Source organism: Drosophila kikkawai, chromosome 3R (assembly GCF_030179895.1).
Source record: "Drosophila kikkawai strain 14028-0561.14 chromosome 3R, DkikHiC1v2, whole genome shotgun sequence".
NCBI lineage: Eukaryota > Metazoa > Arthropoda > Insecta > Diptera > Drosophilidae > Drosophila > Drosophila kikkawai.
Window position 1 is genome coordinate 38,645,091 of NC_091731.1, and position 23,047 is coordinate 38,668,137.

The 23,047-nt window shown below is 46.1% G+C and overlaps 4 protein-coding genes and 2 long non-coding RNA genes across 13 annotated transcripts; 3 read left to right on the forward strand and 3 right to left on the reverse strand.

Moving 5' to 3' along the window:
- Positions 1–2,905: 2,905 nt before the first annotated feature.
- Positions 2,906–4,860, reverse strand: LOC138928853 (uncharacterized). 3 transcript variants are annotated; one of them, XR_011445248.1, is made up of 4 exons: positions 4,714–4,860; positions 4,060–4,514; positions 3,407–4,010; positions 2,906–3,332 (listed from the first exon to the last, which is right to left on the reverse strand). It is a non-coding gene; the product is annotated as an uncharacterized lncRNA (long non-coding RNA). The 3 variants fall into 3 exon arrangements; XR_011445247.1 differs by having other exon boundaries at positions 2,910–3,332; positions 3,407–3,984; positions 4,699–4,834; XR_011445246.1 differs by having other exon boundaries at positions 2,911–3,332; positions 3,407–3,984; positions 4,714–4,857.
- Positions 4,861–6,387: 1,527 nt separating this feature from the next.
- Positions 6,388–7,603, reverse strand: LOC138928854 (uncharacterized). Its single transcript, XR_011445249.1, has 2 exons — positions 7,178–7,603; positions 6,388–7,123 (listed from the first exon to the last, which is right to left on the reverse strand). It is a non-coding gene; the product is annotated as an uncharacterized lncRNA (long non-coding RNA).
- Positions 7,604–7,809: 206 nt separating this feature from the next.
- LOC138928846 (alpha-1,6-mannosyl-glycoprotein 2-beta-N-acetylglucosaminyltransferase-like) lies at positions 7,810–13,279 on the forward strand. 5 transcript variants are annotated; one of them, XM_070287006.1, is made up of 11 exons: positions 7,810–7,934; positions 9,201–9,291; positions 9,360–9,488; positions 9,562–9,699; positions 9,795–9,979; positions 10,032–10,273; positions 10,330–10,475; positions 10,534–10,694; positions 12,029–12,243; positions 12,297–12,515; positions 12,827–13,279. In XM_070287006.1, exons 2-11 carry the CDS (start codon positions 9,276–9,278, stop codon positions 13,053–13,055), a joined length of 1,680 nt encoding a protein of 559 aa, XP_070143107.1. In that variant the 5' UTR covers positions 7,810–7,934; positions 9,201–9,275; the 3' UTR covers positions 13,056–13,279. The 5 variants fall into 5 exon arrangements, with proteins under 5 accessions (XP_070143107.1, XP_070143109.1, XP_070143111.1 ...); XM_070287008.1 differs by having other exon boundaries at positions 12,798–13,055; XM_070287010.1 differs by adding an exon at positions 10,962–11,342 and having other exon boundaries at positions 12,297–12,936.
- Positions 13,280–13,778: 499 nt separating this feature from the next.
- LOC138928847 (4-hydroxybutyrate coenzyme A transferase-like) lies at positions 13,779–17,615 on the forward strand. Its single transcript, XM_070287011.1, has 5 exons — positions 13,779–14,005; positions 15,900–16,292; positions 16,355–16,759; positions 16,912–17,178; positions 17,238–17,615. Exons 1-5 carry the CDS (start codon positions 13,822–13,824, stop codon positions 17,423–17,425), a joined length of 1,437 nt encoding a protein of 478 aa, XP_070143112.1. The 5' UTR covers positions 13,779–13,821; the 3' UTR covers positions 17,426–17,615.
- A 134-nt stretch (positions 17,616–17,749) lies between these two features.
- On the reverse strand, positions 17,750–22,956 carry LOC108084955 (nucleoplasmin-like protein). Its single transcript, XM_070287016.1, has 3 exons — positions 22,832–22,956; positions 22,482–22,615; positions 17,750–18,433 (listed from the first exon to the last, which is right to left on the reverse strand). The coding sequence occupies exons 1-3, from the start codon at positions 22,851–22,853 to the stop codon at positions 18,014–18,016; spliced, it is 576 nt and encodes a 191-aa protein (XP_070143117.1). The 5' UTR covers positions 22,854–22,956; the 3' UTR covers positions 17,750–18,013.
- LOC108084949 (sodium-independent sulfate anion transporter) lies at positions 18,467–22,319 on the forward strand. 2 transcript variants are annotated; one of them, XM_017181349.3, is made up of 8 exons: positions 18,467–19,100; positions 19,847–20,146; positions 20,208–20,548; positions 20,616–20,925; positions 20,987–21,289; positions 21,342–21,487; positions 21,565–21,744; positions 21,807–22,319. In XM_017181349.3, the coding sequence occupies exons 1-8, from the start codon at positions 19,085–19,087 to the stop codon at positions 22,011–22,013; spliced, it is 1,803 nt and encodes a 600-aa protein (XP_017036838.1). In that variant the 5' UTR covers positions 18,467–19,084; the 3' UTR covers positions 22,014–22,319. The 2 variants fall into 2 exon arrangements, with proteins under 2 accessions (XP_017036838.1, XP_070143104.1); XM_070287003.1 differs by lacking the exon at positions 18,467–19,100 and having other exon boundaries at positions 19,658–20,146.
- Positions 22,957–23,047: the final 91 nt, after the last annotated feature.

The following is a 23,047-nucleotide window of genomic DNA, read 5'->3' on the forward strand; positions in this document are numbered from 1 at the left end:
AATATTAAATTTGCGAGATCGGTCAGTCTATAAATTCATTTAACCGCTAAATTTTAAATTTAAAGGTAGTTCTTAAGTAATATCGATGATAATATATCAGGATAAAAAAATACTTACACGGACGAACGGAACCTACCGGTTCCAGCGAAGGCGCCAGAAGCTAACACGGACGCTCAAAACCGCCCGACTCCCGCTGTGGCCTCCAGTGCCGGCGGAAGCGCTTGGAGCACGGGGTGGCCCCCAGTGCCGGTTGGAACGCCTGGAGCACTGGGTGACCTCCAGTGCCGGTGGGAGCACGGGGTGGCCTCCAGTGCCGGCTGGAACGCGTGGAGCACTCCGTGACCTCCAGTGCCGGTGGGATCACGGGGTGGCCTCCAGTGCCGGTTGGAACGCCTGGAGCACGGTGTGGCCTCCAGTGCCGGAAAAGCGCTCGGAGCACGGGGTGGCCTCCAGTGCCGGTGGGAACGCCTGGAACACGGCGTGGCCCCCAGTGCCGGTGGGAACTCCCGGAGCACGGGGTGGCCTCCAGTTCCAGCGGAGGCGCTTGGGGCACGGGGTAGCCTCCAGTGCCGGCGGAAGCGCCCGGAGCACGGGGTGACCTCCAGTGCCGGTGGGAGCACGGGGTGGCCTCCAGTGCCGGTTGGAACGCCTGGAACACGGCGTGACCCCAGTGCCTATGGGAACGCCCGGAGCACGGGGTCACCCCAGTGCCGGTGGGAACGCCCGGAGCACGGGGTGGCCTCCAGTGCCGCCGCGAGCGCTTGGAGCACGGGGTGACCTCCAGTGCCGGCGAAAACGCTCGGAGCACGGGGTAGCCTCCAGTGCCGGTTGGAACGCCTGGAGCACGTGGTGACCTCCAGTGCCGGTGGGAGCACGGGGTGGCCTCCAGTGCCGGTTGGAACGCCTGGAACACGGCGTGACCCCCAGTGCCTATGGGAACGCCCGGAGCACGGGGTGACCTCCAGTGCCGGTGGGATCACGGGGTGGCCTCCAGTGCCGGTGGGAACGCCTGGAACACGGCGTGGCCCCCAGTGCCGGTGGGAACGCCCGGAGCACGGGGTGGCCTCCAGTTCCAGCGGAGGTGCTTGGAGCACGGGGTAGCCTCCAGTGCCGGCGGAAGCGCCCGGAGCACGCGGTGACCTCCAGTGCCGGTGCGAGCACGGGGTGGCCTCCAGTGCCGGTGGGAACGCCTGGAGCACGGGGTGGCCTCCAGTGCCGCCGGGAGCGCTTGGAGCACGGGGTGACCTCCAGTGCCGGTGGGATCACGGGGTCGCCTCCAGTCCCGGTTGGAACGCCTGGAGCACGGGGATGGCCTCCAGTTCCAGCGGAGGCGCATGGAGCACGTGGTGGCCTCCAGAGCCGGCGGAAGCGCTGAGAGTCCGAGGTGGTGACCCGGACACAGACGCGACGACGCGTCGTTCCATCCGGGGAGGATTCCAGCTACTCCTCCCCGGAGTACTTGACCGTCAGTCGTTCCATCCGGGGAGGTTCCAGCTACTCCTCCCCGGAGTACTTGACCGCTCGCCGGTCAACAGCCAACTGGCTTCGCCACTGCAGCTGCCCGTCTTATATAGGGCGAGGCTTAGTGTGACCAGAAGAACATACTTGAAAAATACCAAGTCACGATAATTTTATAGCCAACTAAGTACTGGTATTTTTTGGCGATTTATTTAGCTGACGATCTGGTACTATTGGTCGCTCGGAACGAAAAGTCTGGCAACACTGGTATGCTGCATCCAGCGTTGCCAGACCTCCTGTGAACTAGTGAACCGTGTTGCCAGACTTGCCATGAACTAGTAACCCGTGTTGCCAGACGTCTCGTGAACTAGAAAACAGTGTTGCCAGACGTCTCGTGAACTAGAAAACAGCGTTGCCAGACCGTCTGTGAACTGAAAATAGGGTTGCCAGACCTTCCGTGACCTAGTAAACAGCGTTGCCAGACTTTGCTGTCCGAGCGACCAAAAGAACCAGATCGTCAGTTGAAAGTGTTGCCAGTTTAGCTTATTATAAGATAGCTTTATCATATTTTAAACTAGCTTATAGCTGAAAATATAGCCTTATTTAAAATTCATCCAGCATATTCTGTCGGCCAAACTATGTTTTCCCCTACGTCAAATGTTGCATACGTGTTTCTTTACGGTATTAATGTAAATAACGTTAACGTTAGGTCGCATTGTATGCCTTACGAGGAAATATTAAGGTAGTTCTTTAAAATATCGATGTTCGATATATCACGATGCAAAAATACTAAAATTATTAGTCTGTGTAAATATCTATATTTTGGAATTTTTTCACATCCTCACCGGTCACACTATTTATTGTTATTGTTTTTCGGAAAAGTAAAAATAAAATGCATGTTTTTTTGGCGCTGCACCCGACTTGGGGTTCGCACCGGCCTTTCATAATTGAAAATATACTCACCTGCCAGGACTGTCACAACATGTCGTCGCGGCACGAGTAATTCCTGTCGCTGCCGGTGGCCGTGGAGAAGCCTTCGCCGCCGCAACGTCGCAAACCGAGTCCCGACTCTCGCTCCTGGCCAGCGGCAGCTCCAACAATACCAATACAACCACTACCACGACCTCTGCCAGCGGTCAGCAGACGGTCATCAACACCAAGTTTTAAAATGGCAATGTCAACTTTACGGCCTCGTCCTCCACCTCCTTTTACCTCCACGGGGATTAGCCAAAGCAGCAGCAGCCGCTGGATCCGTCTAAACCGGAGGTGAAGAAGGAGCAAGAGCGCAAGGCCAAACGGGCGGCCAAGCATCAGCGCCTAAAGTTTAACGGGAATGGGAATGAGCTGGGGTTTGGCAGTCCTTCTTTAGATAGAAAGAGATTGTTGCTGTGAACTTAGATAAGGCAGTACTTGCAAATAAATGATAAACGCCCTTTATCAAGAAAATAACAGTTAAATTAAAGGCACATTGAATGAAAAAGGTTAAATGTGCACCACATATCGGGCCATTCATCAATAGTTATATGTATAATAATTGTACTTAATTTACTTATATATTTCTTATGTTTAGATAGTCAAGCCCAAGGCAAAAGGAATTGATTACAAAACAATTTCCTTAAAATTCATATAGAATATACCATATTTTTAAGATTAAAATATCTGTTTAAATGGCGGGTCTTTTTCACTTGCTATTTTTTTGAGCTCATATTATTTTTTTGGTAGTTAAACTAATAATTTTAATATTAAAATGCACTTTCTTCGTGTGCTGTCGTTATCGTCGTTCTTATTTCGCTCTCTTTGTTGTCTTTTTGTGTAATATGCTTGTAATAATTGATTTTATTACCACCGAACAAGTGCTTGTTTCCTTAGTATTGCTGTTGGGTAAAGAATAGAGATTAAGAGAATTAGAGAAAGAGAAATAAAAATATATCAAATGGGATATAGTAACCTTTTAGATTTCAAGTCCATTCGGTTGAAAATATTAATATCCGATTAATAATTCTTTACGCCCAACAGCCGACCTTCCGCTGATATTGGCAGGCCCATCTCCATCGCCATGTGATCGGGTGGACTTGGTGGAGCTGCTGGCGTGAAGACTTAGCAACAACTCCGGCGATATGGGGCAATTAAATGATCCGAAGCAGATGCATCGAATGCGAGCACCCTCGTGGGCGGTTAGCTTATACTTATTGATCGGCTTCAATTGCGGTAATGAAAAGACTTTAAATTGCTCTTCGGAAGCGATAAGAAGGCGATGTGGAGGTGTTCCGATTTCTCCGGCGTTCAACTGATCTACAGGGCAGCCTGTCTGGTCGAAAATGGAAATTCCCACCACAGGCGCACGATACTTCAATTTAATCTCTTTGGCAAGCTGTGCGGAAATGCGGCGAGGCGTCTGTGGAGGAGCATTCCCGCTTGCCGGCGGAACTGAAGTCGCAGCGGTCTGCGCTGGAGGCAAATGCAAAAGAAAGACGGAGACTGTACTGGAATTGGTTGCTGACCACAAAGTGGGCGACGATATGTTGACTGCAATAGATTAAATATATTATACACTTTATTAAGCGTGGTGGAGACGTAGAGGCAGGAAGCGGGGGAACTTACCCTGTTTAGGCGACGGCATCGGTATCACACTCCTCCGCGACGGTGATGTACATACCCTCCTGCTCGTAGGCTGAGTTTTGGACTCACCATCCCAGCTCACGTACATTGCCCGCAATGAGACAGTGGGTCTATCTTGGAGTAGCTGCCATTGGGCACCACTTCCAGCAGGCCGGCCCACATGGGACCACGCAGCAGGAGTGGACATTCACAGAAGCCTCGCGACGCAGCTGCTCAGGCGTGTGGCCCTTGGCCCTTGCCGTCGGCATCGAAGCACTCCTTTGGCGGCTTCAAGCATATGAACATCTTGTATGTCTCCAGATTGCGCTCAAACGAGCGACCACGCAACTTGACAGCATCCGCGCAACGTTTCTCCTTCATGGCCTTGGCCATCGAGCAGGGTGCGCTTGATGCCGAAGTAGGCGCCGCCCTGGCCAACCCAGCCAGAGACATCCGACCTGGAAAAACCATAAACTTATTAAAGGCAAAGCCTGCAGCTTGCGGGCAAAGTGGGCAGGAAACCGCGGCGAATGGAGCAGCGGGAAGTAGACATCCGCCTGTAGCCTGTACAAAATGTCTCCCCATTAGATTTTCCCCACCAAGAAAGCACCATGCGGCCTACCAATCAACTGAAAGACTCACTCGACTTAATCTTACCGCACACAAAGCAAAACGGGCGCGTTCGACTAATTGTCGCTATGGAATTGTTAATATCGAAGCTTGTTGTGCATATAATATATAAATTTGATTACATTTTTTATAAATGCTTGCACTTCGGCACACAGTGTGACCAAGTTGGGAAAATCGAAAAATCACTGAAAATATACCAGATATAGTGTATATCGATAAACACAGCAGAGGTTGAGCCAAATTTTTATCTGGCAACGCTGGTTTTCTGAGAATTGAGATTTTGTATGGAGAAGCCCAACGGTAACACTGGGAGAAGGAGAACAGAAAACAGAATTCGAAAAAACAAAAATGCACTCGCTGAATCCCGAAAAGAGCAGCGTTCTGCGCCGTTGGCGAAGAATGACAATGCCAATGACGGGCGGTGACCCAGGCCTAGAGCAGCCGGCGCAGTCTGCAGCTTGCGGGCAAAGTGGGCAGGAAACCGCGGCGAATGGAGCAGCGGGAAGTAGACATCCGCCGGTAGCCTGTACAAAATGTCTCCCATTAGATTTTCCCCACCAAGAAAGGTGGAGGACATCTCGCAGCAGGAGCTGGCCAAGGCCCGGCAGAAGCTCAACGAGGAAATGGAGGTGGTCAAGGAACGCAAATGTACACCGTCCTGCTCCTTCCATTCCGATTTTCTATTTGCGGTTTCGTCTTGCACCAATCTCGGACGGGAAGGACTCGTAGGATTCCATTCCTATCAATTGGCTGGCTGCTTGTCTGCTAGCGGCTAGTGGCTGACAAACGGGCTTCCGGTAACTGAAAGCTGCGCTGATGTTGGCTAACGGCTGTACTGATGTTGGACAACACGCAGCTGGAGGCTGGTAGCTGCTTTTCAGGCACCGTCACTACCACCACCAGAAAAACAAAGCCGTGGCCAGTGGTTATAATAGTGGTACGGCTCTTCTTTATCTTTTATATTCTGCTTGCTTCAAGCGTTTGGCTTACTTTTCCAAATGTGCTGCCATGCCTGCCTACACCTCCCTACATGGGCTCGGTCCCTTGCCCGAGATCGACCGTTCTTTTTCAGGGCAACGGACAAGCTCAAGCCCAACAAACGTGTCTCTTTATTCTAGCCTAGCCATTTAATTTTCAGAATTTTATTTATAATTTAAATTATATTAGATATTTCAAACCGAAAACATAGTTCTTTTTCATTCAACTTAAAAATAATGTTTTGGAAAATGTATCAAGAACATTTAATTATAAAATATTTATAATTGTATGTCTTGTTAGTTGTTCCATTCATTTGAGCAGAAAGATCGATTCTTAATTATTCAATAGCAAACTGCAAGGAGTTTGGCGGTGGAAATGTTCAAAATGTATTTAAAATATTATTTTTAATGAAATATAGCTTTGGAAAACAAGAGGGACCCTATTTGAGCTATCCAAATATTCAAATTTAGTCAAGGAAAAACCTTTAAATTATTCCCTTGCGTCCAAATCAGAACTATTCCTATGCCTGGCGGCACCTTTAACTTCAAGGACAAGGGTGACTTTGAGCTGCTGAAGATCGAGGGCCAACTCTCCTCTTGGTAAAGAAGCGCCAGACAGATGCCCACGACCAGGCCAGCTCTACGGATTCCGGCGAGGAGAGCTGCAGCATCATCATCAGTTATCAGCCTGCCGTGAGCATCCCAAAGAAAGTTCAGTTAAAAATGTTGTGTTTAATTATGTATTTACCGCACCCGCGTGGGTTAAAGTTACATCAGTCAGCTTCCTGGCTTATTTCTATAATACCATTTCTAAATGACAGAGGCATTCTATTCATAAATACGCGCCCCCGAGGTCTTAACTCAAGCTTGTAATCTATTTTAGCTCCTGGGATTTCCTCATTGTATCTGGAGTTCACAAACCTGGAGTCCACAGTGTACATGCCACATACCATCATTTCCGTCTTACAGATCCGGTCCAGATAACCCTGGTATTGCCGGTAGTACCTGTACTTGGTAACGTTATGATTCCCGGCCGCTGCATCCAGCCAGTAGAACTCGCCGAGCGTGTCCATGGCGACCAGTTCCACGAATGGGATATTGGACAGCGTATACTTTACATCCGCCGTGGAAGAGCACTTTATGAAGCTGACCCGGCCGATGCACTGCATTGCGATCTCGGTCAGCTCCTCCTCGGCTGGCGGTTCGCCTTCGCCTTTTGAAAATGCCTGTAACTCTGCGCGTACGACCTTGCCCAAGGATTCCCGGGTGATTTTGTGGCTCAGGCTGATCAAAAAAACCTTCCATTGCCGGCCTCCAAATCTGTAGGGCAGAGCACAATGCGCGATCAGTTGTTGAAGAACCAAGCTTTTCCCACTGTTAGGAGGGCCGGAGATCTCCGCCAATGTGTGGTCTCCAATGCCGCACGGGCCAAACACCGTGGAATAAAGTGGTTCCATACTCTTGAATTAATTGGAAATCAGAATAATGAATATTATTTATTATTGTATACTTACCCAGTTGTGCTACAAATTAGCATTTTACATTTCTCATTTTTAAGTAAAGATAAAATAAAATGTTTAAAAATGAGAGAATGCTGGAAAAATAAAGGTGGTCGATACCACTCGATGTGCTGCCGTTTTTATCGCATATTCAGCTATTTTTAATCGACACTCGATACATATTTAAAATAGCTACAGCCGAGCCGATGTGTCTCAAATCTGGCAACGCCGAGCCACTCGCCGAGTTGCCGGACTTGTTTATTGATACTGGTTCAGACAACCTGAAATACTCGGTTAAGCGTTTTGTTGTTGCCGAACGAAAGCGAAAAGTGAATAGACAAATTAACATAAAAAGCGAATGCGGGGAAACGAAACTCGAGCGGAAGGTGGAATGTGTGCAAAGTGATGTGAAATGATGCTGCCGCCGCAGCAGCTGGCCGTATTGTGTGTGTACCGAAAGTGCATCGATTCGTCGCCTGGTCAGAGAGAGGCAAACGTTACAGTTTTAAGCTAAAGCTTTCTGAATCTGTTCGGAATAGGACATGGTACATATGTAACACTTTCAACATGCAGAACGTGATGGGCTGTGGCGCCTACTCGAGAGCTAAACCAAATCATTACCCTGCAACTTGGTTTTCGGGGGCGTCTGAAAAATCGATCGCAGTAATTGGTAGCCACAACAGCCAATCCGGGCGGCAAATAATGATGATGGTGTTGGAGTCCCCTGAAACAGCTCGGTGCTCAGCCGACTTGGCCGGAAAATTAACCAGAGGTGAGTCCAGGTGCTCACCCAATTAACATGCCCGCAAAAGATGACAAAAGGTCGTAAAAAGCAAAAACAGTGCAAAGTAAACGGCGCATTTGCTCAGCTTTCGTTTTTGTTTTGGCTTTGCTTTAGCATGACTATTTCTTCCATTTATTTCGTAACAACTAAACCAAAAATACCTGTTCGACCTCATGACTCCCCTCCCCTTGGACGCAGTGGTGGATCCCACACACACAAATGCAAAGTCAAGTTCTATCGCAAATGTCCCAATTACAAGTTATTATTACTCATAAACGTAGTTCCATTGATTTTATTCATTCACAGCGCCGTCAGGTTTCCAGGAAGCACTTTAATTCGTTGCCTGGCACAAGCGGCACTATGGTGGTATTTTCCAGGAGAGAGTTTTTACCATTTATGCATTTGATATGGATTTCAAATTAAAGTTACACTTGTTACTTAAAGTTGCACTTGTAAGTTAGTTAAACCTTAAATTTAAGAGTATAGACCACTTAACTTCTTACCTTCACGTAGGAATTAACAAACTATTTCTGCGGATATTTAATCACATTTGAGGAAATGCTTTCAAGATCTTCTATCTAGTGTTTCCTGTTTCTGCCGCAGAGATTACAATTCCTCGGAAGATAATATATTATGTTAAGCTGCAGCCGGCCGCCAGCCGAATCTACTCTTGTGACAATTGGAGAGGCCTCTGCTAGTGGCCGGACAGAGGACAGTGCGCCGCCCCCTTTACAGGCTGTCCGATTGCGTGCCGTGCTCAATGCTGTGACTATGTGTTCCGTCAGGGCCTCCAAGACCCTCTCCAGCCCCTTTTCCCTCAACCGGCTAGTGGGCTTCTATTGCTAATTAAAGTTAAGTGCCAAGTATGGCTCCGAGATCGCGACGATGGAGGCTGCCCGACATACAATTGAATTTGCGTGCTCGTTGCTTTTCTGATTAACATTCCCGTTTTAAATCCCATTGTGCGGATGAACACATGGGAGAACTTCCAAAGCTTATTATAACGAATACAACGGTATTCTAATTTTTACATCTATAACATTTGATTCTACGCTCTTTTTACCCCATCCCTGCTCTCTTTTTAACAAATTTTCAATAATAATAAAATAATCTGTGTAGTTCCAAACATAAAATGGAATAGCCAAGTGGGTGTGTGCTTTGTTCAAACTTAATAATCATCTGGTTTTTATAAATGTTATTTTAAGAGTGACTAGTGTTAGTACTTATCGGGAAATATTCACTATCCAATTCCAGATGGCTATATGAATACGTCTCAGTAAACAGCAGATACTATTCCAGTCGAAGCGAAGCGAGACCGATACCGCAGACATGTCGAAAACAAGGGGTAAATACAAAGAAGCGTGGGGATATGTATCAGGGCTTGCCATGCTAAATCTGTTTGATGTTAAACAGGTCGCATTCTGATTCCACTTCCTAATACCGGAGCGATGGGGCGCAAGCGCAACAACTTTTACATGCGCAGCCTCTTCCTGCTGGCCCTCTGCATCTTCGGGCTGCTACAATATCACAATTTTAACTACTGTAAGTGGTCCGGTCTGGTCTGGGCTCTGGCTTCGAAGCAGAATATTTACATCCCTCGCTTTCTATTTTTTAGTGGACTCGCGGGACAATGTGCTGGGAGATGCGGTCACCAACGACTCGGACGACGCCATACTGGCCATGGTGCCCGCCACTCTTCACAAGTATCTCACACCGCACTCCCGCAATCACACCGCTTCGGGAGCGGGAGCAGGTAGGTCGTGTAAATAATGCTAAAAGAAAATTGCAACCGGGATAGGAGTGCCTAAATATTCAATATTATTTCTGATACACTTGGTTCATTTTCAGCCTTGCTCCTTAATGCGAGCAGCCCTGGAGGCGTAACTGCCACCACACTCAGCTTCGACGTCTACCACCCTCCGAATATTACGGAGATCAAGCGTCAGATCGTGAGGTACAACGATATGCAGCTCGTGCTCAACGAAGACACATTTGGGCCCCTGCAAAACGATTCTGTGATAATTGTAGTCCAGGTAAGTAGCCTCACGCCAAAGAGGATCGCCCTTTAACAGTTCCATTCTAAAGGTGCACACGAGAATTACCTACCTGCGCCATCTAATCGTAAGCCTGGCGCAGGCGCAAGACATCTCCAAGGTGTTGTTGGTGTTCTCCCATGACTACTATGACGACGATATTAATGATCTAGTGCAGCAGATAGATTTCTGCAAGGTCCTGCAGATCTTCTACCCATACTCCATTCAAACGCATGCGAACGAGTTTCCTGGAGTGGATCCCAACGATTGCCCGCGGAACATTAAGAAGGAGCAGTGAGTTTTCCAAGTGCAACTAATGATATCATATAAAACTGGTCTAATTTCGACAGAGCTCTGCTCAGCAACTGCAACAATGCTATGCACCCCGATCTCTATGGCCACTACCGGGAAGCCAAGTTCACACAGACGAAACACCATTGGATCTGGAAAGCGAACCGTGTGTTTAATGAGCTGGAGGTCACGCGCTTTCACACAGGTAGGCAGACTTTCCAATGGATTATAGTCATCATACCATCAGCTACTTTTTGGTGCAGGCCTGGTCCTATTCCTAGAGGAGGATCATTACGTGGCCGAAGACTTCTTATACCTACTGGCCATGATGCAGCAACGAACCAAAGACTTGTGCCCGCAATGCAACGTGCTATCACTGGGCACGTATCTCAAGACCTTCAATTACTACACCTACCACAGCAAGGTAAGATCTGGCACAGAATGGCTACCCCTGCAATGCTAGAAAGGGAGAGTGCTAACCAATCGAATGTATCCTTTAAGCTTCTGTTGCTAAACACACGCATCCATACATATACCTTCCGTACACAATCACCCGTACAGATCCATCCATTTTTGGGATGTATGTGGCTATACATCCGGTCATGGAAGACCAACCAAAACATGAGTTTATCATTGTACTACTGTAATTTACCATATCTGTATCTATTCTATTCCGAATTCTGGCACGCAGACTAACAAGAAATCCTATGCTTCCTCGCTGATCTCGACAAGCAGTCTATTAGGATACAATAGGAATAACAATAATAGAAACTCTGTGCAATTAGCCGTGTCGTCCTCCTATTCTTCCTCATCACCTGCTGCGCAAACATCATCAACGTCATCCCTCAAGTCCGCCAAAGTCTATGTGGGCGACACCGCTGACAACCAGAAAGCCAGTGACCTAAAGAGAGATAATACCAGTATCAAACGGGGCAACCTCATCAACACTGTCACCGCCACCGCCGCCATATCCGACACCAACAATGAGCAAAGTAGCCATAGCAGCAACAAAAATGGTGCACAAACATGGAACTATCATGTCCTGCCGTCATTGTATTCCGTCTATCAGAAGGTAGCAACATCGCACCGCTAGCGTTCTCAGCTCCAGATCATTTTTTGCCAAGCACCTGCCTGCCTGTCCCCAGCACTATTCTTGTTTGCCGTAGATGTTTTCTTCGTCTCCATTGGTTATTACCTAGTTCATTCATTTACGCTTTGGCAATTTTGCACGTCCAACTATATCCTATAACCCTTCTGGGTGGTTCTGATGGGGAATATATCGTTTAAAGCAAGGCACCTCAGGTGCTAAAAGATACTCTATATATTTTCTCCATCATTGCCTGTTTTGCTGTTGTAAATTTGTGTACTGCTGTGTGTTTAATTGTACTTGTCTATATGTGTCTGTGAAATGGCATGCCACATCTCCGCCCCGCCTTATTTTCTGACCTGATCTGCCAGTTGCACGCCCGCATTCGCTCCCAGAAGATTGATAAGCAGAGCATCGTCAGTGACTATCGCCAGGTATTTGGTATGGCGCGTACTGAGCCCTGTTATACGGCACATTAAATCCAACTAGTCCAAGGAGGGGCGCACAATGGAGTGTCCATCCCAAATGAAATTTGAACATCTGGCAAATCAAATTGAAATAAATTTGCATGTCACACCCACTCCTCCTCTATTTTGATATATTCAGTTGAAGTTTTTTGCCACTGCAATTCCTACCATTCTGCGTTTTTAACTGAGGTTTTCACTCTGCAGGTGGAGGTAATGCCGTGGGTCAGCAGCAAGCACAACATGGGATTTGCCTTCAACCGCACCACCTGGACGAATATCCGGAAGTGTGCCCGCCACTTTTGCACCTACGACGACTACAACTGGGACTGGTCGTTGCAGCACGTTTCGCAGCAGTGTCTCCAGCGCAAACTCCACGCGATGATCGTCAAGGGGCCTAGAGTTTTTCACATTGGAGAATGGTGAGCTGTCAGTAGTAGTACGTGTGTTACAACTAATTCAATGTCTTTTTCAGTGGGGTGCACCATAAAAACAAGAACTGCGAGTCCAACCAGGTCATTTCGAAGGTGCAGCATGTCCTGCGCATCGCCCGGAACTCACATCAGCTCTTCCCACGCTCCCTTACCCTAACGGTGCCCAGTCTGATGAAAAAGTCCAAGCTGCGGAAGGGTAACGGTGGGTGGGGCGACCTCCGAGACCACGAGCTGTGTCTGAATATGACGCTATCGAATAGGTAAAGGATCCGCAGTCGAACCAGTCAGTAGCCCAAAAACGTAGCTTTTAATGTTATTTAAGTAATAACAGAAAGCAGTAGCCTTGAACACTGTAAACGAACGAGCATTCAGCAAATACTCTGTATCACCTAACTAACCGAAATTAATCAAAGCCAGAAAGAAGCCCAAAGATACTCGCCTTGGGCGCAGCACAACTCCTAAAACTACGTTTAAGTAACACAATACTCTAGTCACGGCCTTACGCCAATATTTAAAGCGCATTATTGCAATCTCTTCTTTAGTTCTTGGATAATCACTTTATATTGTTTAGGCTCCGTCCAGCCTTCAAGATCGGAAGAGTTCGAGTCCCGAGCGACGGCAAAGCAATCCTTACAACAGAAGAACCGTTACGGTTACTAGCAACATATAAGGAATATATCTACTCGTATCCCAGATTGTGCCGAAACCGTTTAGTAAATGGTCATGATGTAGTTCGAGTTAGAGAAGCCAGCAAATCGCATAAACTAGTCATAGCATTGTGCACGCAAATGAATAAATAGATCAGATCACCCTTTTGATAAATCTACGGTTATACATATGTTTTAAGCCTGTAAATAGTTGAATTGCGTTGTATAATTGCTTGGGGTCTTTTTAATATAAACGCGCAGAACTAAAGTAATTTGTTATTTTATATTCGTTAGTCAAAAACGCTTTTACGTATAGGAAATTTTGATTAATCAAAACGAATAATCTTAGTGAATAAACGCCAAGAAAATGCTCTACCCATTGGGGTCATATTTTTTATTTAATAATATGATGGGTAATTTTAGAAAAGATAAGCTTTAGATATAATCACTCTTAAAAAGAATTAAAATAGCCAATTTGATGTCAAAAATTTAAAATTTAGCGAGATTTTTAATGGATGACAACTGAAAGCTGGCCTATCGGTCTATCGAAACTGCCAATCACACGCAGCCCTGGTTAAAAGCTTGAGAACTTGCCCTTTTAAAATTGAATAACATTTAAAAGAACCTACCCTTATCCTAACGTGGTAAACAGCCGATGCTGAAATCAACCAGTACATCAACCGGAGAACACAGCAGCTCTAGGTCGGATCATCCAGGGGCACAGGAAAGGGAGCTTTTGCGCAAAAGCTTTTCTGTTTCGATTGATTTTGGGGACCGGTCGCCACTAGCCAACGCGTTGCCGCAGCAGACGGAGCTCAATCCAATCCAGAAAAATACCCTTGGTGAGAACTCGCCCAGCGTACCGCGGAACTGTTCGGCTCCTGTTCATCGAGTGTGCGTGTGTGCCTAGCCTGAAATCATGAGTAAGCAATTGGCGCGCCATGTGGGTCAGCTCAGCAAGCTCCTGAGCAATGCGACGGCGGCGGCGACCAATGCGTCCGCCCACAACCACTACTTCACCTACGTTAATGAGCTGTCGCATCCCATTGCCCGCGACCCGCCGATTGTGAGCCCGGATGAGGCTGTCGCCTGCATCAAATCTGGTGAGTGCGTCGTCCCCCAAAGGGGGCTTGGGAGGCCAGAAGTCGACTTTCATTGATGAGGGCACTGTGCTCGCAATCTCTTTGGTTATGCAACATTTAGTGGGCCTGCTTAGGAAACCAGAACACAAAGCGAGCACGGGGTTGTGGGGCCAGAGACCGGGCAGGCAAATATATGGGTGTAAGTCCATGTGTGTGTTTGTGTAATTCGACGCCCGTAATTCAAACTACTTCCCACCGACGCACAACCCACTGGGAAGGGCAGCTACACTTAATATTGACAACAATGTTTGTGATTTCAGCAGCGTTTATTGGGGGCTACATATACATACATATGTACATATATAACATTTTTGAAGATGATTAGTCAGATACCTTGTTTGTATTTAATGACCCTTGATGCCCGGTGGTCAATGATGGTAATGGTCGACTTAAGAAATGTGATTGCCTTTCTGTTATCTAATATCAAAGCCAAGTCCCCCACCCACCCATACATGTACGAAACAATGAATATCTACCCTAGAATAGCAGTTAATCGTGTTTTGATGACTACATACAGAACACATATATATTAATTAGTACATATATTAATCAAATATTTTTAGAACAGCTGTGGCTGCATGTGGAGGAACATCTGCGACTTTCCAGTCGAAAGTTGTACTTTGTACCCGAGCAGGAGCAGAAGCAGGCCAGCAATAACAACAAGAACGTCGATGCAAAGCTCAGCTTAGGGGCAAGAACATCCACACATGCGTCGTTCAAAAACAGGTCCGGACAACCGGCCTTTAGTTGTCATGCTGATAAGGGTCTTTATACTATAACATACTATGTATTAGATGGCGGCAGCGTTATGCAACGTGTTTATCAGCCGGTGTGTGTGCTTGATTACTGAATGATCAATTCGTTAGTGAAAGTATTATCACAAGCACAGTCTCCTTCAATTGGAATACATTTAGACACGCCCACAACGCATAGGGAACATCATAATTTCTTAGCACCTCTATGGCCTCTCATCAGCAAGTCCGTGCCAATTGATAAACATGAGTCGCGGTGGCAAAGGGGGTGGTGGCCTATCGCAACGACATCTCTATGTATGTATATGTATGTGTTTGCCCAAACGTCACCCAGCATTCAGGCCCTCTAATTTTAGCCAAAATCGCCGACACGAGCCATGCCAGATCTGCGACGTAGTTTGATTTGGAAAAGTTTTTCGCTTGGCACGTTTCTTGCAGATAATATTAGGTACAGTAGACACACGAACTAAGCGAATCTCAATTTATTTAGCCATTCCGAATGCCAAACGGTCAAGCCAGACGTGGCTCAGACGTTCTGATAAGAAACTCACCTATCGTATGATTTTATTCTTTGTTAAAGGACCCATGGGATTATAGGTTAGAGGTATCTTTTAAAAAGCTACTCACGTAGACACACCGGTCTCTAGAAGGCGCTCTGAAAATAGAATTGCAAGTCGTATGCATCCGCAAGTGCTTTTTAGAAAAATCTTGAGTAGAAAAAACGTTGTCAAGATAATAATAAATATAAAATATTTGTAGTTTTACGACATAAAATCGTCGTCTTCCTATCATAATTTAAAAATATTTATATTATTCAAGTTAAACAAACATAGAAAACATTCTCATTAACACCACTTTGAATATTATATAAATTAAAATACATTTCAAATCCACCTTAAACAGACATCAAAGGGTTTTCCCCGATTCGTAAAACGTCTAGGCTGTGTGGAATAATCTTATTATCAAGAATGATGGACACGGAACATGTTCAGCAGATTAACGTTTCATAAATGTGGCCGAATTAATTTAGGATCTCTAGATTAACAGAGTGTGGTGGAAATTGACTAATCATATAACTTGTGGTTTTTTTACCGCTAATCCAGGGGACACGGTGTTTGCTCAGGGCGCTGCTGCCACGCCCGTGGCGCTGCTGAATGCGATGGCCAAGCACGGGAAGAGCAACAACCTTAATAATGTGACAGTGTGCCACATGCACACGGAGGGTCCAGGAGAGTACGCCAAGCCAGAGTACAAGGACATTTTCCGTTCCAACTCGTTCTTCATGGGCGCCAATGTGCGAAAGGCCGTAGCTGAGGGACGTGGCGACAACGTGCCCATATTTCTGCACGAGATCCCACAGCTCTTCTACAAGAAAATTGTGAAGCCTGATGTGTCCTTCATCCACGTTTCGCCGCCTGACCGCCACGGCTACTGCTCACTAGGCACCAGTGTTGACTGTGTGCGAGCTGCTCTGCTTAACTCGAAGCTTATTGTGGGTAAGTGGTCGTACTTGGGCATAAAACAGCGATTTGGAAACTTATTGATCTCCTGCTTTCAGCTCAAATTAACCCCAAGATGCCGCGCACGTTCGGCGATGCCATTATCCACAAGTCGCATTTCGACTTCGCCATCGAGACGACCGACGACCTGCCGCAACACGGCACAGGCGAGATCTCTGCTGTTGAGCAGAAAATTGGTAAACTGATCGCCGAGAATCTCGTCAAGGATGGTGCCACACTGCAGATGGGTATCGGCAGTATCCCCGATGCCGTACTCGCCGCCCTGCACAACCACAAGGATCTGGGCATTCACTCCGAGATGTTTGCCAACGGCGTCGTCGAGCTCGTGAGGAAGGGTTGCGTCACCAACAGCAAGAAGAAGATGCACCAAGGTCGAATTGTGGGATCCTTCCTAATCGGTGACCAGGCTCTGTATGACTTTGTCAACGATAATCCCTTCATCGGTAGGCATTTCGATTTTAAATATCTATGTACAATTACTCAAAATCGCAGTACTTTTAAATCTTCCAAGTTTAATTTAATTTACGAATTAATTTAAATTTTAAGGGGTTCCTTACGAGCCTACAATAATTGTACTGCCTGTTTTACACCTCAGAGATGTACGCCATCGACTACGTAAACAACACCAGCATCGTAAAACAACAACCCCGAATGACGGCCATCAATAGCTGCATTGAAGTGGACCTGACCGGACAGGTTTGCTCAGACTCGATTGGCACTCGCTTCTACTCTGGCTTTGGCGGCCAGGTGGACTTTATCCGTGGCGCCGCGGAGGGACTCGATGGACTGGGTGTTCCTATTATTGCTATGCCCTCGACCACCAATAAGGGCGAGAGTAAAATCGTCCCCACACTGAAGCTTGGTATGTACAGCTTTTAGCTCTACTAGCAAACCTTGGTGAAAACTCTCAATCCTTAACAGGCGCTGGCGTGGTCACTTCTCGGGCCCACGTCCACTATGTTGTCACGGAACACGGCATCGCCTCGCTGTTCGGAAAGAATGTGCGTCAAAGGATGTACGAACTCATCCAGATCGCCGATCCCAAGCACCGCGAAACCTTGGAAAAGGACTGTTTCGAGCGCATCAAAGTGATGCCGTCTCCAAATTAAGCACCGCCACCTATAGAAAACAATTTCTGGGTAGCATCCCCTTGTAGCATTCTTTGAAGGCATTCCCGAAATTGTTTCATCAACTTTTTAGATCTGCAATCACGATATAGCCCCAACCATTACCAAATTTTTTATTTAAATTGACGAGTGAAACTTTCATTTGATAAATAAAACTGTAAACGAATGGAAACATATCTTTCACTTATATTCAGTAATCAAAGTAACATATTTAAAAGTGCATTTTTATGCCCAAGAACAGAATGTAAGTCCCCAAAATTACGAACGCCATTCGAAATTGTTAGCTAATTTTTAAAAATACCTTCATTTGGTTTCCGACGACAGTTTATTTTCATAAAGTAAATATGAATGGGCGCGTACAGTTAGTGCGGCTTAGTTACGATTTCTTTTAAATATATATACAAATCTGTGTGTTCGATTAGTGCGTCACAGTCACCGTTCAATCTGTTTTTCAACTGGGAGCAAAATCCCCGGCTGAGGCGCAGACTCTTTGCTTGGGATAACACGAGCCGAGCACACAACGTTGTCTTTGATTTTAATGTAGGTGTAAAAGGAGCTGTTCAAAAGGAACTAGATTGTATTCTCAGTATGCATCTCGTAGTGTATTATTATAGGGCCTAAAACTGTTTTTGCTTTAAAAACTACACATCCTATCTTAAACCTTGATAGATGATTGGCGGCTGGGGGATTACTTCTTTTGTTATTTTTAGCATTTTTACCGTCAGCGGCGTTTTCGATTTTGGCTCGCTTCTTTGGGTGCTCGTCCTCCTCATCCTCGCCGATGTCGTCCTCCTCATCCTCCTCCTCCATGTCGACAACCTCCACGTCGTCCTTGATGTTGTGGCCATGAATATAGACAGGTCCGCTACCCTTGATCAGCTTAAACGTCACCTTTGACTCGTAGAACTCCACGTCAGGATTGACGGCGCGCGTCTCTCCGGCCTTTAGGACAGCAATGGGAATTTGCACCGAATCCTTCACTGTGTTCACCTGATGAAATTAATGGCAATTGGAAGATAAATGAATTTGATTGGGCCAAGATTGAGGCGGTTGAGTTTATGGACTTGAGTCACGTTTCATCCAAATTTTACCAAAATTTAGCAATCATTGTCCTTTAGTTTGCCCATCACTTGCTTAAGAGTACCATAAATGGACAAGTCAGATTGGCCTAGATAGATTCCCGCCAATGGCCACTGGCTCACAGATAGTTGTTAAACGAAGATTACACGAATTTTTGATCTAGCTAAAAATACATATCAAAGTTCATCAGCCCACTTTATCGCTCTGCAGCGTAGCTCTTTGTCTCTGCCTCTAATCTCTGTCAGACGAGCTGAACACCTTCCCCAAACTGTCTGGTAGATAACTGTCTCTGCTGCCTACGCATTCGCATATTCGGCGTCTTGCGGTAGTTACCCCGTCGACAGACAGCCGTTTGTCCATTCGTCTGCCCTCACTGGTGCTGATCGGTTCGTTCCTACTCCGAGGAACCTTGCACACTGCAGCCACTTCTAAGGCCTAACCTGGCTCCTATAAGTGCGAATCTAACAAGTGGCCGCTAATTAATCATCCACAGCAACGTGTTGTAATAAAAATCGAAACTCCTTGCATTAGTCGATTTTAAAGTGTTTGTAAAAGCTGGCCATGTGCGATAATGAGGGTAAGTGCTTTACCTGAGGTGGAAACATAAGTGAAAGCAGGGCGAATTCAAGGAAACTCATCAAAGTGGAAATATATTTAAAAAGCCCCAGAAATATCAGCTACAATTTAATAGGTTTGAAATCAGCAAAAAGATTTCAAAGAATTATATTACAATTACATATCAAATCAACATGTTTTTTATATATACAAAAATAGGATATATGGAAGCTTTCCTACAAAAGATTTTATATAAGTATTAGTAAACTGATTACTCAGCATATAATTCATAAATGTGGACAAAAGGAAATCATAGAGATACGTGTGTCATTGTGTCTATAATATTGATGGAAGATTAATGCAAGATAATTAAATGCTTTAGTTTTAGATTGAACTTGTCCATCAGTCAGTCTTTTATCTTAATATGAAAAACGCAGATCCAGGAAATACAAGCGACTCAAAAATATTTAAGATGTTAATGTCAGCTTACCAAACCCAAAAGCTCCCTAACTGAACCCTCTTGCTTCTCCTGGATGTACTTGTCTATCAGTTAGTCGACATCTTAAGGTATTTTTCCAGAAGTCACAAGACTGCTCAGCCTTAGAAAACCATCAAGGTACTTCAGATCATGTGCAGCGATTATAAAAATGTATACATAAAAACAATTTTCAATCAAGTAACCCACTTAACTGACGAAGATATCAAGATTTCACAGACCCCACCGGGGGTTAGCTACTAAAATGTCTATCTCTGTGCCTCCGCCTCCAGATGATCTCTATCGGGAGCGACTGCCAGATGTTTGGGGAGCGGTGGGCTCCAAGGCCCGAAACTGCTGCAATATGCGTGCCGTTCACAAATACCTGCCCGTCACCGATTGGCTGCCGAAATACCAGTGGAACTTCCTGCCCATGGATCTGGTGGCGGGTCTCACCGTGGGTCTGACAGCAGTGCCACAGGCTATAGCTTATGGGGCTGTGGCAAACCTGCCGCCTGCCTATGGGCTTTACTCGGCGTTTATGGGTGGATTTGTCTATATACTGCTCGGAACCTGCAAAGACATCACAGTGGGTGAGTCCGGCTCATCAGCTCTCTTTAAACGAACAGTTTTAATTCCTGAAGCTCTGACCAGGACCCACAGCCATTATGGCGTTAATGGTGCGCCCCTACGTGAACGGTAATCCGGCGTATGCGATACTCCTGTGCTTCCTGTCCGGCTGCATTATCACCATCATGGGCCTGCTTAACCTGGGAGTACTTATGCGGTTTATTTCGGTGCCAGTGACGACGGGGTTTACGATGGCTGCAGCCATTACGATTGCCACAGGCCAGGTTAACAGCCTATTTGGCATTAGCAGCAGTGCTAATGGGTTCCTCGACTGCTGGATACACTTCTTTGGTCATATAACAGAAACGCGGCGGAATGACGCTATCCTGGGGTGCTGCACACTAGTCCTTTTACTTCTTATGCGGGTTGGTAACAACAGACCAGTTTCCACGTTTTCTATAACTTGAAAATTTCTTCCTACTTGCTAAATAGCAACTTAAAGACCTCCCCTTTCGCTTTAAAAGTGTCTTGAAGTATACTTCGCTGTCTCGCAATGCTGTAGCAGTGCTGGTGGGAATTCTCCTGTGCTACCTACTGAAGAAAGACGGTAACTTGCCATTCCTCGTCAGCGGAAGCATCACACCCGGCCTTCCTCCATTCCGCCCACCACCCTTTCACACAGAAGACGCAGGCACCGGAGAAGTCATTAACTTCGAAGGTATGGTCTCCAACGTAGGTTCCGCCTTGGTATCCATACCCCTGCTTTCCATATTGGAGAGCATTGCTGTGGCAAAGGCCTTCTGTAAGTTTGTCACTAACACACCGAATAGTTTAACAGGCTAACCCACATTTTCCACTTTCAGCGAAGGGTAAGATAGTGGATGCATCGCAGGAGATGATTGCCCTAGGCATAAGCAATGTGCTCAGCAGCTTCTTCTCATCCATGCCTATCACTGGCTCGTTTACGCGGACAGCTATTAATAATGCCAGTGGAGTGAAGACGCCACTGGGCGGGGCTGTGACCGGTACTCTTGTTCTCATGACCCTCGCCTTTTTGACATCTACTTTCGCCTACATTCCCAAGGCCACGTTGGCGGCCATTATAATAGCAGCCATGTTCTTCATGGTAGAATACGAAACAATCGGAGAGATTTGGCGAGCAAAGAGTAAGGATTTCGAACTGGTACTTAGTCATTTAGTAATTATTGACCATTACAGAGCGAGATATTCTGCCGTTTCTGGTCACAGTGCTTTGCTGTGTATTTTGGACATTAGAGTACGGAATGGTAGTTGGCATCGTATTTAATGCACTCTTTCTTCTTTACAAAAGCATGAAGCCACAGTGTAGCTTGGAGGTTCAAAAGGTAAACAATATTATGACTCACAATATTACATTTCTTTTCAGATTTCTTTAGCTTTTTACTTTTGTTTTAACCAACAGTTTAACGGCATTGAAGTGACTATGGCCGACCTCAAGGGTAGTGTCGATTACGCAGCAGCCGAGTATTTGAAGACGACAATAATGTCTCACGTGACGGTTAGAAACGGCGACAGTGGCACTTGCTCGTTGGTGGTCATTAGGGGGCACGAGATCGCCTCAATTGATACGACCGTGGCGCTGGTAAGCCTACTCTCACCCACTTCCGTGTCACTTGTAACCTCTGCCCCAATCCCCCGTCATAGAACCTCAAATCGCTGCGCGAAGATCTCTCCCTTCTGCAGTGTGACCTGCTGTGCTGGAACTGGAGCATCCCGGCAGCCGGAGTGATTTGCCGGATGGATACAAAACTGCGTAGTATGTTTAAGTTCTCATCAAGCTTTTCCGACCTAATGCAAACAATGACGAGCAAAGAAGCCGCTTCGTGTACAGCCGTAGACTTGAGTCAATAAGTGTGTTCTTTTGGCTTGACGTCCAAGAATTGTGTAGAACTACGTTAATTGGAAAAATTAAACTTTTCCCACCATAATGGAGAAATATAAATTTCTATAATTCAGAGAAACCATGTAGTTAAATAGATAATACATTTTGTTGCCTGTTAAGTAAAGGCCTTGTTGAATTTCAAACGCTGCTCAGTAAGAGATTACAGTGGCTACCTTAAATAAACCAATGTTGGGCATGGAAGAAGTATCTATGTGCATATGTACGTATCTACCTCTCAGCCAGATACTTTGCATCACGCAGATGTACAGACAAAATGACCCTAACCTTAACAAAAACAGCGGTATGCGAAAAATGCCTTCTTTGGTGGTGGGTGAAAATGGGAAACCGGTCTACACTTCGGCGGCATGCAGGAAGCAGACACCGGCGCGCGCATACTCAATTTATCTGGTAACTATGTACACACTCATGAGACTCACCTCAACCACGTTAAACTCATTCTCCTTGGCCTCGGCGCCCAGCAATATCTGTTTGATCACCAGCTTTTGGCCGCGTCCGTAATCCTCGTCCATGTCCCACGTCACGCTGTCCTTCTCGGCGGTCAAAGTAACTCCTGAGAACGAGAGATATGTACAATATTAGTTAATCCGCCACACAGAAATGGAAGGGTGTGGGTGCAGACACACTAATAAGCCTCGGGCAACCTTGAATAAAAAACACCGGCAAGCGCCGCCGGCAGTTCGTCGTTTGGCCTGTACATACATCGCCCGTCTGCCATTTGGTGGCTTTTTCGACTGCGAATTGGCCCGCACACGCAAAATGTAATTACCATAGAATGATTCCTCAGCCATTGTACTTATTTTATCAATATTAATTCACGAAACAAGCGGCGAACACGTGTTGAGCAAAACTTTGCAAAATGGTAGATGGGAGTGTAACCAGATGCAATTTGGCTTTGTACTAAAAAATCTCAGAAAGATAAAATTTCCCGCTAAAAAATACTGAATCGCCACCAGTGAAAACGAATCGATCAAATTTCCCGCTA